Raw genomic sequence first — 15,929 nt, 5'->3', positions numbered from 1 at the left:
CAATAATAATTGGGAGGGGGGGCGCGGCTGTTCTTATGTTCTCTGAGGGGAGGCTCACCTACCCACACTTTGAAAACCCCTGACCTACAGTACCCCACCTTTGAATAAAAAAATAAAAAAATAAATTAATCTTTTTTTTTTTTTTTTTATATGTCAGATTCCTCCACGTACCACTAGCGGGAGCTGGCGTACCACAGGTTGAGAACCACTGTATTAGACAATAGATACATAATTACTAAGTAGCAGATGAATGTTATGAAATTGTTTCAGCAGTTCAGGTGTTTAACAGTCTTATTGCCTGCGGGATGAAGCTGTCTCTGAATCTGGTTGTTTTTGTCCGGATGCTGCGGTAACGCCTGCCAGGCGGCAGCAGACTGAACAGTTTGTGGCTGGGGTGATGGTGCGATTTGTAATTCAATGTTTTGACAATATTTGACTCAAGTAAAGCATCTGGATTCTTCTTCCACCACTGCTTGCACATTCCAAATGTTAAGTAAGTCATATAACACCTTCCTTCCTTTTCCTTAAAAGGAGGTTTACCAGGTGAATGTAATGAGAATACATGTATTTATATTGCACATCTTTTAAGGAAAGACACAAGGTTCTTCAATCAAACAACAAGAAATACTTTGAGATGAGAAAAGGAATTTGTTTATTTGTATATTGTCTATTCTTTGTTACATGTAGTAGCAAAATGGCAATAAGACTTTGAGTTTTATATCTCGAGGTAATTTTTTAACCATCAATTAAGATAAGTTCCAAATGTTGTTTCAGTCATAAATAATATTTACAGTCTGTGATCTGTGCACACCCAGAGCAGTGTGGAGGAGGACATCAGAGCCGGTATCTTCCTAATAGGTGGCAAGTACCCTGCGTTGACCGTTTCAATATTAGATAGTGTGTTGAAAGGAGAAAAAAACAATGATCCGCAGAAATCATTTTTGTTACAGAGTTGTTCGCTACGAGCGTAAAAGCACACTATGGCACTCTGAGCCATTCTTTACTGCCTTTCACATGGAAAGCTTTATAGCTGGAGGAGATTGATTGGCTATAGTTCTAGTTGTGTGTGTTGTATTAAAACCAATAAAACCAGAGAGGTAATTTGAAAGGGATTTGGTTTTTTCTCTGAATTTGAGGCATACTTTGTTCAAATCCAGGCTTTAAGGGTGAATTACTTATCATACACGCAACGGTATAATATCTTTAATTTATTGATTTTGTTGCAAAATAAAGGATACAATTATAATTATAAGTAAATAAATGTGCCTATTTTTATCTTTAAAAATGATTATAAACATTAATTGAATAACTTTAAACATGGGAATGTTTGATAAAGCAACGTTTCTTAATTGAACCCTATGTTTCAGGATGAAAAATATAACTCAATGTTATTTTCATTGCTGAAACTATTATTACAAACTAAGAAATACCTGCAAGAGGCTTAGTGAAGAAGTCCGTCAACCAATTATTATTATTATTCCTAATTTATGTTTTTTTATCTCAGAAAATAATCCTCAAATATGAAATTAAAGCCTCTACAGTGTGGACTATTCAGATTTAATTCTAAAGGAAGTACGAGCAAAAAATGACATCAAGGGTGGATTAATTATGTGGTACAAAAAATATAATAAATACACAACTGCTGGTTGGTGAATAAATCATCTGTCTTGCTATTGAGATAAAAAGTCAGAATTTAATGAATATTTGAGAACAAATACATGAAATTGTTTAGAGTTAAATAATAGAATAGCCCAAGAGAAATAAAAAAGTTAAAATAACTGTCTGTTCATCACATGAGCGACATGAATGAAACAAGTGTAACAATATCAAATGTTGTGGAATTGGCACCAGAGTGGTCTCCATTACTACAGAAATCCCATCCACTCCACAAACATCCCTCTAACTAAATAAACCCAAATGAGGAGAAGTGGTTGAAATTAAAAAAGCGTCAACATTTGGTGATGAATTCTGTCCATTTGTATTGAAGTTCTTACATATTACAGGTAGAATATACAGTACATGATGTATACTGGTACACACACAGGCAATATAAAAGTGGCTAAATACAAAGAACCGCATTTACAAAAGCGTATTTAATGATTCAAGTACCTCTACCTTTATACTTCAGTTCTCTAGAGAATTCAAAAGCATCTGTACAAAATGTACAAGAATTGTATCCCATGCTGCATGCTAAAAGAAAATCGTATTTCACTAAACACTATTCATGTCAAAGAAGAGAGGACTGTACAGTTTTAGAGGAAACACACAAACCCTACAGCACACATGACGTCCATCGGGGAATTTGCAGGATTCATTTCTGGATTGGAGAATTTCAGTGCAGTCGTCTGATGTCTGAACTCAATCAAACATTTGTTAAGTGCTTTTGAACAACTCATCACATGAAATGACAGCGACTCTACAACTACAGGTCATCCATCTTGTGTGTGCGTATATTACTGGACGTTTCACAGACTGTCAAAAAGTGTTCAGCTCTATAGTTTCCAAATGAACTTCCTTTGACGTTCACTTGAAAGGTTAGTAGCTGGCATTATAGGGAAACAGAGACAGTGTTTAATTGTCCAATAAATTCATTTCAATCTTCTTCCTGCATAACAAGAGGTCTTCATAAGTGCACAGCAGGTCAGATGAACCTGAACATTAAATGGAAAACTTAGTTTATGAAATTAAACTCACATTTTTACGTCATTTATGCTCAGAATCTTTCAGCATTTATAGTCAGTTATTATCTATCTTTTCAGTATTTTCTATAGTTGTATGATGTTATTTTGATAGCGTGAGCTCCTGCACTCTAAAGAGATTCCCCGGTGGCTTTGTGTAGTATGAAGCCGCTGCGTTTTACCTACGTTTCCATATTAAACCGAGCATTAACTTGGGTTCTTCTTTCAGGGAAAATCCTATTTTTCCATAATTACCACCAAATGACAGTCCTGGCAAATCAACTGGTATACAATAGCTGCAATATAATCTATACATTCAGACTATTGTAGAGCACTTTGATTTTACAACTACATCTTAACTTTTGAAAATCAGCAAAAATCAGAAGAGACTGAATCTACAAATTACCATCATCTCAACGAGCTATTTTTAACCGACGTGAATCAGGACACTTCAGGGCTGATTACCTCTCTGACGTGGGGACATGAGAAATTCAAATCATCCAGAGGAAAGAGATCTAGCATTTAAAAGTAAAAAAACTAATATATATTTAAAATTGCAGGCATTAAAAACATGTTTACTTGAATAATCACTGTACATTGTTTAACATGTCAAAGTCTTACCATCAAAACTGGTAAACACCAGTGGCGATTTCATACAGGGATTCGTGCATAAGCATAGATACGCTGCTGAGAGTTCACTGAAGCAACGCTTTGATATGAAAAGGATGCTTACTATCATCAAACAAATCCTATTAAGAAGAGGAAGCACTTAAAATATAAATGGAGCATTTCAAAGTGGGTCACCTCTTTACAACTCGGATGCCTTTGGAAACCTCTTGTCAGTGATATAAAAGATGGAAATAACTGACAGCCGTAATGGCAGCTCTGCATTCAGTTCAATTATCACTTTGATTTGTTACGACCTTGCAAATCCTTTCAAAAGGCTTCAACACTGTACCATTCAGTAATAAAAGTACTGGACAGCACAGTTTCAAAAAAAGAAGAAAAAGTGAGGTTTGCTGTTCACGATTGACGACATGTGACTGGAGTCCAGCTGTGGCAGCACGGACCGGCTCTAACGCTGACCGAGGTTGTCGGGGGGGGGGTCCTGACCTCCTCAAGTCTCTCTGGGGTTTAGCACACGGTCTCTGAGTGCTAGTGGACGGAGCTTCTGCCGTGTCAGGGTTTTTGTGGGTCGTACTGCTGGTAGCGGTTTAGCTTGTCCGGATCGTTGGAAGCCATGTGGGTGAAATCCTGGAAAATGTCTTGGTAGGTTGCATCTCCTGCAAGAGGTAGAGAACACAAGGAATCAGCAACAGAAGGAAACGTAATCAAAGAGAAGTCAGACAGAATGGTTCAAACATTCGTCACACACATTCTGATCCTCTTGTGAGTTACTGAACACACTTTTATCTTTTCAGGCCTGTAAGAAACTTTGAAATAGTACAATTTGAGAGGGAAAAAAAAAGAATCACTAATTATCTCTTGCCATGGCACAAAAGCATTACAGACGTTGTTTCCCGTTCGGAACGAGATGATGTATCGTTTAATACCAAATGCAAGTTTGACTTCAGTTACTGAAATTGTAACTTTTGTTTGAGAAATCTGCTTCTTCACTCTGCAGGATATAACAACAACCCTCTGCAGAGTGGAGGGCTCATGCACAGTGACAGTATCAAAAGAACAAGAAAGAAAAAGTGGGCCGTACCTGTCAGAGTGCTGGCGTGGCTCGGAGTAGGAAAGAGAGCAAGAAAGAGGCAGACAGAGATAGGGAAGAACAGGAGAAGCAAACTAATGTCTGAAGGAAAACAGCCGGAGAGCTTTCCCTTTGACACTTTACAATAACTGCAGATCGACTCGGAAAGAAAAGACAAGCCCACAGATTCATTTTTTGTTAACAACTGTATTGTGTTTAAAGTGCAGGAGTATATTTACAAGAATACAGTTGTGTTGGCCTCAGCACCCCAAAGAAAAAAAGGGAACAGAAGAAAGGCACAAAAGTCCGGGGAGGAGAGGGAGAAAAGAAAAATACAGAAACAAAGAGAGGGAATTTACAACGAGCGATAGACAGGAGTGGATCAGAGCAATGAAGAAGAGTGTGAGAGAGAGAGAGAGAGAGAGAGAGAGAGAGAAGAGCAGCAGTTCTCAATCTGTTCAAGTGTAAAATCTTCCCTTTCACTTTTCTACAAGAGACAAATATTGATAAAAGAAACATTACTCTTTAAATACTTATAATTACATTTATAAATATATACACTTTCCCCCTTGAGATGTTAAAGTGCCCAAAACGCAGGCTGAGAACCGCCGCTCTGCTCTTCTTCCACACACTCAATCGGGTGGAAACATCTGAGTGGAGGGAACTCTCATCTTAATTAAAGGGTGGATTGATGAGGTTAGTTCTCGTTCACATTCATTACCCCTGAACACCCTTCATCATCCCCTCACTCATCAGCTGATTGGAGGTACTGATGAAGAGCGAGGCCCTTGGGCTTTAAAGAGGGCGAGCCAATGCCGGAAACAAATCCTCCCACAAAGCAAAACAACTTGAGGGTGATTCAGAGAGGGGAAGCTCTTCAGACTCCGCTCTGCTAATGACAAGCTGCCGCTGTTCCTCTGTGGTCAACGCTCTCAGAACTCCTGTTGACCTTTCTGCAATGCAGGTTATAGTTTCTCTAACAACAAGCTTTGCACACACTAAAGAATTAAGAAAACAGATGAACTCATTCTGTGTCATTCAGGTCCAAAACATTTCTGACTGTTTTTCTTTTTTAAATCATCCCAGAGGATATTCCACTTGAGAATAAAAGGGCAGCAGTGTGGCGAATACAAATCTAATCTAAAGTGGCACATCCAGCCCTCGGTATAAACGCTTCACTGTTTCAGGACAAATGGACGGCATTTCTGAGTGTAGCAGTCCCTCCTGTGGTCAACACACATATGCATGACTACCTTCATCATACAATCTAAAATCATCCCCTCAACCACTTTTTAAAAACGTCATTAACCTGTGAGAACACAATCACAACACAACCGGTTTTCTCTACTCTAACCAACGACTAGTCGTCGGCCAATCAATACATCACATACAGCAGGCGTTGCTCTGTCAACGTGAATGAAGAGAAATGACCTTTTAATCAAAAGTGCTTTGGCGACCCCCCCCCCAGGATTTGGGGCTGAATGGAGCGGGACGTGGGATAAAACTGGGGTCGATCATTCATTCTATCTATAAAACTCAAATGAGCTTTGCACTCATGATTATTTTATTTTTTAAAGCTTCCTTATGATTAAGATACATATAAGCTAGGACCAGCAGGTGATATGAATATATACATGTTTCTACACTATTGCACTCTTGCTTGACGTACCACCCTCAGATGGTTTGTCTATGTTTGAGTAAACCCCACTAATGTTCGATACAATCAAAGCCATGGCACTTAAAGGCCGTCATCGTCTTACAATTCTGGATTTCCCGTGATTACGGGCAATGAGCAAGCACATTTAACCAACTAATAACCAAGACACGTTATAGTCATTACAGGAAGTAAATACAGTACAATAATTGAAACAATAAGTTAGTATGTGAACACAGAGCCCCTCATGGCGTCACCACTGTGCTTATACTGCAGACTATAATGAAATGTATGTATGCACATCATTTACAACATATACAGTAAGCATACTATAACTAGTATAATCTTAATAAAAAAACAGTTCTAAAATACTTTTTGTCTGTACAGCAATGTCACAACAGCAAGATGCATTATAATTAGACAACAAACAGTTCTAATCAGTAAACAGGCTTTGAAAATGGTTAAGACTTCAAAGGGAAACCTAACAATCGCAGGACAATGTACAGTAGTTGCATAACCCTTAAAGGAATGTGCATAAAGAACTTCTGACAAATGGATTTCAAATCAAACACACACTACGCCTCACCGGACTGGTCAGATAATAAAAAATATCATTCAAAAGTCACGATTATTGCCAGAGAGTGACACCGACGTCACTTTGAGGTCACTGGATACTGGTGGCAGTTACTGGGCGGATCGTTTTTTTGCAAAGATACTGTGACTGATAGCGGAGACATAAACACTCCAACAAGTATTTTATCCAAAATAAAAAACGAATTTCTCATAAGCTGCTATAATTCACAGAACTTCTCTTAAAAAGTGATATTATTCAAACTTATAGGGAGTAGATACACATTATCTAGTCAAAAGTGACTTGAATGTTGTGCTATCAATAACTTTAAAGGAGTAACAGTCACTTCATTGAAAACGTTGATGTTCCAACTCTTCAGAAATGTCCAGAGTCAATGGCTTTAACACGGTCACATTGACACAGTGACCTGATGCTAACCAATATTTGCCCACACAGGACAGCAGCACACAGGGGCAGCTCTGACAGAGTCGGGCTCAGCTAACTCTAATCAGTCGGTCAAATCTCCCTTCAACTAGAGCTCACTTCATAAACTAGTTGCCCTATAATCAAACCTCCGAGCATGACTTCTCTGGGTTATCTTTTGAAGTGAACTGACCCCGACTCTGAAACCTGTCTTCACATTCCCCCTGATACAGCTGGGTTAGCAGTGTGTGGCCCCTGTGTTTCAATGACAGCGGACAGTTGTTAAGTCTCGTCCAGCTGCAGGCTAATAAACTCCTGCATGCACTTCCTGTACTGCATCTCGGTGGGGCTGTTGGTGTTATAATGACCTGACTGGCTGTAGGGCCCCTCCGCTTCTCGCATCTCCTCGTTCATCTTGGCCAGTCGCAACCTGAGAAACAGGAAGTAAGAGGTTATTCTCAGATGCAATCGATAAAAAACTAAAATCAGTTATTTTAATGACTGTGCTCACAGAAATACTCTGATCATAAAGGCAACTGTGTTAATAGAGGTAGAAGGAGGTCCACTGCATTATAATGACACCTTGTGGTGGATAGTTGTTACTACTTGTTGAACTATTTCAACTAGTACAGTGACTTAATGCTCATTTTTTAGGAGCCGTTACTCCAAATGATTAGTCAAATTTTCCAAACCAATCGAATGAACTTTAACATTTGACAACACGATCAGAAGTCAGACTTTTCTTAAGCAAGGCACCAAAACCCTAATGGTTACATGTTGCTGTGCTGGTGGTGTAGGTGTGTTCAGTGTGACAGCTCAGACATCTCTTCAAGAATAACTACAGATTAACACAAATACTATTAATATGAATAGCAATCATATCGATAACCAGAATAACACTCACAGTGTGACGATGTCTGCGTTGGCCGCTTCCACCGCTATGGTCAGGGGAGTTTTCTCATCAATGTCCGCAGCATTTTGATTTGCTCCTCTTTTTAAGAATAAACACACTTGCCTACAACAGAGAGAAAGGTTTGTCATTGTCTCGAGCTCACCTATAATCTGTGTTGCATCCCACTCTTCAAAATGCCCCAATATTCTCTGAGTATAAGTTTGTTGATGTAATAACGATGATGTGAAGGACTCACCCTGTGTGTCCCAGCAGGGTGGCGTGGTGCAGCGGGGCTCGGCCCTGAGCGTCCTGCTGGTTCACGTTACCTGCATTCTGGAGCAGGAACTCACAGGTGACCAGCGAACCCTGAAGGGAACCATTAGTGTAACACATTCAAAACTTTCCAGTGAGAAAAACCTGCTTACATTTTAGATTAGATGTTTTGTTTCACTGGCAATATTTATTTTGCATACAAGTTTTACAGTATTGTTAGAGCCAGTATTTTGTTTTTATCATAAAGGTGACGTCTGTAGTCAACCAGCGCCTCCTCTACAGTGACAGTGATGGGCAACCTCCGAGAAAGAAACCGTCGGGGAACAGTTTTTAACCGTCCAATTACCCTTTAAGTTATCAAGTTATATAAGCATTATCAAGAGAGAAAGAATACTTAAGTTGTTTGTTTTTTTATTTGAGTTTTGCCTATTTGTTTGGAATATTGTAAAGGCCTCTTTTCTTTATTGCGATGTGTAAAAGTTTGTTATTTTATTTTGAGCAAACACATCGCATTATATCATCCAAACCATCGGAGGCCAAGCAACTCTTCAACTGTAAGTAGCACAAAGATAAAGGAAAGGAAACAAGTTAAAAATGTCTGTTTAAGGCGTCTTGTGGCTTTCTAAAAACAAAACAAGGAAGGAAGCCACGACAAGTATATACCACAAAATGTTCTTTAGCAAGAATACAAACTCTCGATAAAATCTACATGAATGAAATCATTAAATGAGTGATAATAACATAGTATATAGAGTTTTCCCAACGCTCACCCCGTGCACGGCCATGATGAGCGGCGTCCTCTTGTCTTCCTCCGTGTTGACCCAGTTGACCTCGGCTCCGTGGGCCAGAGCCTCCGACATGTCGGGCAGAGAGCGGGCGCAGGCGGCCCAGTAGAGCTGCAGACCGGAGCTGTACTCCTTCGGCTCGTAGAACACCATCTCCTTAGAGGGGGAGGGGGGGGGCAGGGTGGCAGGCATGGCCATGGCCGGAGGCTCTGCAGCGTCTGAGAAGAGGAAGGTGGGAGACATTTGTATCAACAATTAACATGTAGATGAAAGTTGGTCTGTGCATTGTAAAGCAACAACAGTTCCCCTCTATAGATCTTCAAACTGTTTCTCATAAGTTCCAAACTTCGCCGCACTAGGAATTGCTTTAAATTCCTGGAGGAAAGTCCTCTAATACTTCTTTCTTTCTTTTCTCCAACATAGTGAAACATATCTAAAATCATCATATTTTTTGTAGTGATTGGGGATTCCTCTGGATATTTCTTTCTTTTTAGGCAAAAGGATAAGAAGCTTCAGGTCTTAGAAGGCCTACAGTTTGCGTGCAATTAAAGTTCAACAAGCCTGCGTTTGCTGCGTCTGATTGTTAAAATCTGTAATAGCTTAAATCAGAGTCCTGCCTTAAATATAGATGGTAGTGTGCAATATATGTCTTTTGTACACTAGCTTTTACATTTAATACAGCACTTTGAATGTGTGTCTCTTTTTTAGATATTGAAAGGCGTGGATATCTGTGTGATGACAGAGGAGGTGTGTGAGTGTGAGTCTGACCTGCGTCTGTCAGGCTGTTATTGGACGGGGTGTTGGCCAGCATCTCTCGGCTCCCATCAGCGCTGTTCTGGATGCCGCTGTCTGCACTTTTTACTGTAAAACAAAGAGTTTTTAATCACGACTTGTCAAATAAAACATCATTCACTGAGTGTATGAAATAAAAGGAACACCTTCTTGCTGTTTTCAGAGCATCATGCAGCTCCTAATGTTGCCCCTCAGAAAAGTTCTTTAATACTTTGAGTTAGTTTGTTATTACTAGATCAGTTATTGAACATCAACTGGTATCTCCAGTACGATAGGCAGAAACAGCAGGTGGTCCTTATATTTGATACAGAGTGTACACAAACAAGTCCCCGGCTGAAATCAACAGAGAGAGAACTGGAGACCCCCACCATCACCTTATGCTTCAGGACCCTAAATACCAAAAATATGATGAGACAAATACAATACAGACAATGACCAAAACCATGTGAGAGAAACACGTCCCAGCCCCGGGAAAAACAAAACATGGGAAGCTCTGCGATGCGCTTAACATGACAGCATGGTCCATTAGGAGGGTCTGGATGAGGAAGGGGGAACAGAGGAGTGGATGGAGGGTTGTTAGTCCACAGCCCCAAAGTAGAAATGGACAGAGGGGGGTGATGAGGAGGGGGAACACTGAGCATTTAGTACTTACTGCTCCTGAGCTTGGCAGAGTTGTCAAAGTAGGAGAAGAGCGAGTGAAGCTCGTCAGCACAGAAGAGAGAGTCGCGGCGGGCCTCCGAGCCGCGGGCAACAGCTACGTTAGGAATCATGGGAGTTTGGAAATTGGAAGGTGGAGGGTGTAAATTGAGTGGCAAGGTGGGGGGGGTTACAGGGTTACAGGGTAGGCAGTGAGAGCAGGGGTTAATCCAGGAGCACAGAACAGGAGAGGTGGAAGAAAGAGATTGAGGAAGAGGAGAAAGAGGAAGGCAGTAAGCAGAGAAAGTTAGACACTAGAGACACACTACGAGAAGCAATGGGAGGCAAAGAGGGCTTAGGCATATGCTGCTCACACAGAACATACAGTATGCTGGTGGGGGTGGGAGGGGGGGGTCACTTCTCCATGGCAGTACGAAATGTACATGGAGCGTACAATAAAAAAGGTGGCAACAATCACAAATGACACAAGCTTCGCCCTCTTGATGCAGTGTTTGGATTTAAAAAGGAATTTAAAGATCTGTACAACAGAAACATCCAACCTCTTAAATCCTGAATACAATGTGTGGTACATTGGGGTTTGTGAACCTTTAAAACCTTTAGAAGATTCATTTGTAAAACAGAGTTTAATTTCAGAGTATTCTTCTATATTCAAATTGGGAGTTATATAACTCTAGCCCTCATCCAAGTAGCCAGTCATTGGATTTAGGGGAAGAGGACAAAACACTTCTTATCCAAATATGCTAAGCCATCATCAACTGACCAGTTATCAAAATGTACCATGACTTATCCAAAACTAAAAATAATGTTGATTTTAAGAGGTTACATGTAAATACTTTTGGTATTAAATCTATCCAGCTTGAATTCAATACACTTTTTAGTTCCAGAAACCATCCACAGTCAGGATCAGTACAATGGAATATTGTCAGTTTCTCACTCATCAACACTCCTGGGTTAAATGTGTGTTATGTTTGTTCTTTTTGTCTACTGACCTGCTTGACCGGCTCTCAGTTTTGGGGTGGGGGGTGGTGGTCTCGGGGGCAGATGCTCAGAGCTGCTGCTCAGCCTCTTCTCCTGTTTGCTCAGAGAAACCACTTTGTTGCGAAGCTCCTCGTCCGACGGCAGGCGAACAAACCGGCGGTCCACGTATTTGGCTTTGATGTAGGCCTCGACCTCGTGCCTGTTTGGAATAAAACGCAGATGTTTCTGTTTGTAAATAAGGGAATCGTACTTTTTACTAGTTTAGCTACTTTAGCAATCTATTTTGTTGAAAAGATGTAAATCAAAAACAAATGTTAACCATCAAGAGTGAACGTTTCTTAATACCAAGACCATACTGTTTCTATTCTAATGAATTGCTCCATAAAAACATCCTTTGAGTCAGATACAGAAGAAAACTAAATACCAGGAGATGAATTCAATCGGATATAGATGAAGGGCGAGAATAAGTGTGAAAATACCAACATGCTTTCTAGCAGCTCTGTACCTTGGATCTCCGGGCTGGGGTTTCCTGGCTGCCAGCTCCTCTCGTCGAGCCTCATAGATCTGATTGATCGCTCCGTTTCCCAGTTCACACATCAACTGTGAAGTTCAAGGAAAAAAAAGGTCATTTGTTATCAGCCCTTGATTCAACGTAAGACTTTCAGTTCAAACAGGATGGTTGTGTTTATTTGTTTATGTGTTCCCTAACCTTTAGAAGTTCTGGCTCCCATGAATCCAAAGTCAGAGATCGCACCTTAGAGAAATGCACTCCCAGACTCCTGCAGGGGAAAGAAGCACACACAAGAAAACACATGGCATTGTTCATTTGGAATTTGTATATGGGTGGGCTTAGCAGCAAAACACAAAAGCATAATATGTAGAGAAGGTAGTTCTAAGAAAAATATGCATTACAACAGTTCTAAGCCTTTGTTTGTAATATTTATGTACGTTCAAAAATCTATTACTTCTGTTGAGTCAAAGTGTCAGAGATTTTTTTTAAAGCCACAAATTGGGTTGTTTAAGTAAATATATGGAAAATATGAATGTTTCTATTATGTAATCCTACAAATTCCTCAACCCACTCAGTTGAGAAATCACATTGAAGATGTACTACTTTTCTAGGTTGTAAAGAAAAGAATGGCTTGAATCCCTGGACACTTTTATTTTTAATTAAAATGTGACCGGAATGAAAATGAAATATTTCACCCTGGTAATTAAAGTAATGAAAGGTCTTAAAGACATCCTGAGCAGGCTGGGTGTTCTCCACACTGGGTTTACATTTCTCAATCCCTCCAGACCAAAATAACTCAGAATTAACTTTATTCCTGCAAATTAGAAGATTATTAAATAAAATATGCTGATACAAGGTTCCTCTGTTTATTAGCTTCTGTAAGTTTTCTGCTTGATCGATTAAATGTATTTAAGTGTTCATAACACTTCGATGTATGGGTGTGTGTGTCAAGACTTTCTGTGTTCCTTTGTGCGTTTGATATTTTATTGATCTATATCCTTGATGAATCTTTGTAATTGTAGGTCATTTATTTGCTACCATTGTTATGTCTACAGCTGTTTGAAACATGTTGTTAAAATATCTATAAAAAAGGCTTTGTTTACAGAAATCATTGTACTTTACCTGTGGATACCGGAGCACTGGATGCAGAGGGTGATGCCCAGGTTGATGCTGGCCCAGCGGGGGTCCGGCTGGCCGCAGTCGCAACAGCAGGTGTTCCCTGGGATCACCAGGACCTTCTGCAGGGCGCTCTCTCCTTTCAGTGGTCTCTCCTTCGGCTCCCCACCAGAGTCCAGGCTTCCTGTTGACGTGGAAGACTTCCTGTCCAGCTTCTGACAGAAAGAGAGAAGGCACAGAAGGATGGGAAAAAATCATTAAGAAAGGATATACAGTATCTACCTAAATGAAACGTTGTCCCCATGGTGTAACGTAAACAGTGTAAACAGAATGTAAACTTAAGCATGGGAAATCAGTGTTACATAAATAAACAGCGTTAAATGCGTCACCATATGATTTATGTATCGAAATTATATGAGAACCCCTCGACTGTCCCCTCAGTGTCTCTGTGTTTCTGGTTTTACCTCGCCTTCGTCTCCCTTGTCACGGAAGGCGGTGGCGATGCTGTTCTGGACGGCTTTGATCCAGGCCTGACGCAGCTTCTCCGAGTCTGCCTGCATCATACAGCTCCTGTTGGGACAAACCACATCACAGAGCTGCTGAATGTATATATGTGTGTGTGTGTGTGTGTGTGTGTGTGTGTGTGTGTGTGTGTGTGTGTGTGTGTGTGTGTGTGTGTGTGTGTGTGTGTGTGTGTGTGTGTGTGTGTGTAGGCTCGTACATTACTACTCCTGCCTCCCACCTTCAGTAACATATTCCAGTAGACTCAAACTTACTTGGTGGGCGACACCACTTCGAAACAGAAGCGCCGCTCCACGTCCTCACAGTGTTTGACGGTGCAGAGCCTCAGGTCTTCTACCACCACTGTGGGGTTGTCCTGAGGGGACAGCACAGCCACTTTGGTTAAACACTATTTACTCAAACACACAAACAATGATAAACGCCCAACATTTACTGTAAAACACAATAAAAGGTGTAGATTCATGAAAAGTTAAAACAGTACAAATCCCAAACTATATTTTGCCATCATTTTTAATCAACTCCAGTTACTAGATGACTGGTTTGTTTTAAGCTGCTGTCAGGATGTAGGAATTCTTTTTTCAAAACCAAGCAAAACCAAGGCGTGGTATTACCACCATTGAGAAATAAGGCATAACTAAAAGAAATTGACTATTTTACTTTAATTAATAGCATAGATATGTTTTCCATTCTGAGCTTTAGCTAAATGTAAACATTGTTGTTGTTGTTGTTATACAAAAAATGTATATATGTTGAGATGGATTGGATCATGTTACCATACACACAGAAAACACAAGCAGCTGTGGTTTATTCTATACTAAAGATATCATTAGATTTGGCTACTACAGCTCTTAAATGAAGCTACTGCATCCCTTTAAAAATACATGAGGGTTTTTTTGAGCTGGAAGTCAAACACATGCATATTTGATTGTGGTCTGTGTGCACGGAGTCACTTGACATACCTTAAATTTCTTCTGGTAAACTAGCTGATTGTTCTGGATGGAGAACCAACGCCTGAGAGGAGAAAAACAAAGTCACATGCTGTTGCTAGTGACGCTCCTAAAATAAGAGAAAGCTTTGATATAACTTTAGTGTGGACAAGAGTGATGGCTAGAGAGAGAACTGGTGTCTAGAAGGTGTTCTAAATGCCAATATGTATCATACACGTTGCAGAGAAAATAAACTCTACTTCAGGATAAAATATGATGGGAACAGTAATTCTATTAGAAACTCATCTGTACATCTTTTCCTTTTACATTCAACCTTATTATATTCTTATAAAAAGATCCTTATCAAGACATGTCTCAAAGTTCTTGCTGAGGTATTAAAATGTAAAGCACCTTTATTATCTTGATTCAACATTTTGATGACAGAGCTTGCCCTCTTACTGTAAATGCATAATCAGCCTACTGTAGCAATTCCTTATCATAAAATTGAATTTTTAATGTATTGAGCTGTGTCTGTCTGTACCTATTCCACGTCTTAAAGGCATTGCTGGCCCTCTTAAACAGATAGCCCTCCATTGCGATGCCGTTTTCTGCATCCACATTGTACTCCAGTTTGGTGTCGTCATTCGAGAAGTCCTAAACAAAACATGTCAGAAAGGGAAGAAAGAAAAATAGCAAAGACAGAAAAATCAGCAAACATAAAATGCACATTTCCCAAATTACTATCAGTATATTCATTAATTTTTTTTTTGTATTGACTTTTACTTGCAGGAAGTAGTAACTAAGCACTTTCCTGAAAGTCACAAAACACGGCCATCAGTCTCTTAAGTAACTTCCTGCAGAGCAACAACACTCGGCTGCTTCTTACACTAACCGGAATGATGTTTCAAACCAAACCAGACGAGATAGAAACAACACACACGCACAGCTGGTGGTTCCTGATGGAGTTATGATCTATTTCAATCCTTGATACGAATGCTCTGAGAAGGGAGATTATAACAAATCTAACAAAATACTGGAATATCTTCTAATGTTCAGTTTCAGTGCTTCAGACTATTTTACTTTCTAACGTCTTACTCGGTGTTTGAAGGTGCTTAGTGAATCTAATTGTACAGATAATATACAGTAAAGACTTTCCGTTTCAGCAAATTAAATCACATACTCAGTAGTTTGCCAAGACCGACCTGCAAATCAAACATAATCTAGTTTGGTGAGTCCAGCTTTTATCTACCTGAGCTGCTGTCACACTTTCCTGACCCCCTTACAGCTTTCTTAGCTTCAAGTGACATTTAACACCATGATGAATGTCTGTATGGGCCGGGGTGTGTTTGTGTGTGTCCTTGTGGGTACATTTACACCTTCTCCTCAACCAATTACAGCATTAATTCCTTTTAAAAAAATTTTTTTTAAAAGTATATATATATATATTTAAGCAAT

The 15,929-nt window shown here is 39.9% G+C and overlaps 1 protein-coding gene across 4 annotated transcripts in view; it reads right to left on the bottom strand.

Moving 5' to 3' along the window:
• Nucleotides 1-1,962: 1,962 nt before the first annotated feature.
• LOC104943489 (arf-GAP with coiled-coil, ANK repeat and PH domain-containing protein 2) overlaps nt 1,963-15,929 on the bottom strand; it is a 47,464-nt gene continuing 33,497 nt past the window's right edge. For 3 of the 4 annotated variants that reach the window (XM_010768925.1, XM_010768926.1, XM_010768927.1), the window contains 15 exons: nt 15,016-15,128; nt 14,508-14,559; nt 13,803-13,903; nt 13,491-13,596; nt 13,033-13,241; nt 12,109-12,178; nt 11,905-11,999; nt 11,411-11,598; nt 10,417-10,518; nt 9,741-9,833; nt 8,958-9,190; nt 8,171-8,280; nt 7,927-8,037; nt 7,391-7,452; nt 1,963-3,961 (listed from right to left, as the gene is read on the bottom strand). In XM_010768925.1, the coding sequence (XP_010767227.1) occupies nt 3,858-3,961; nt 7,391-7,452; nt 7,927-8,037; nt 8,171-8,280; nt 8,958-9,190; nt 9,741-9,833; nt 10,417-10,518; nt 11,411-11,598; nt 11,905-11,999; nt 12,109-12,178; nt 13,033-13,241; nt 13,491-13,596; nt 13,803-13,903; nt 14,508-14,559; nt 15,016-15,128 (1,749 nt within the window). In that variant the 3' untranslated portion in view covers nt 1,963-3,857. The remainder of the gene's footprint in view (nt 3,962-7,390; nt 7,453-7,926; nt 8,038-8,170; nt 8,281-8,957; nt 9,191-9,740; nt 9,834-10,416; nt 10,519-11,410; nt 11,599-11,904; nt 12,000-12,108; nt 12,179-13,032; nt 13,242-13,490; nt 13,597-13,802; nt 13,904-14,507; nt 14,560-15,015; nt 15,129-15,929) is intronic. The other variant, XM_010768928.1, reaches the window with a different exon arrangement.

Source organism: Notothenia coriiceps, unplaced genomic scaffold (assembly GCF_000735185.1).
Source record: "Notothenia coriiceps isolate Sejong01 unplaced genomic scaffold, NC01 NC01_scaffold00006108, whole genome shotgun sequence".
In the NCBI taxonomy this organism is placed as follows: domain Eukaryota; kingdom Metazoa; phylum Chordata; class Actinopteri; order Perciformes; family Nototheniidae; genus Notothenia; species Notothenia coriiceps.
This window is presented reverse-complemented; position numbering and strand designations above follow the sequence as displayed.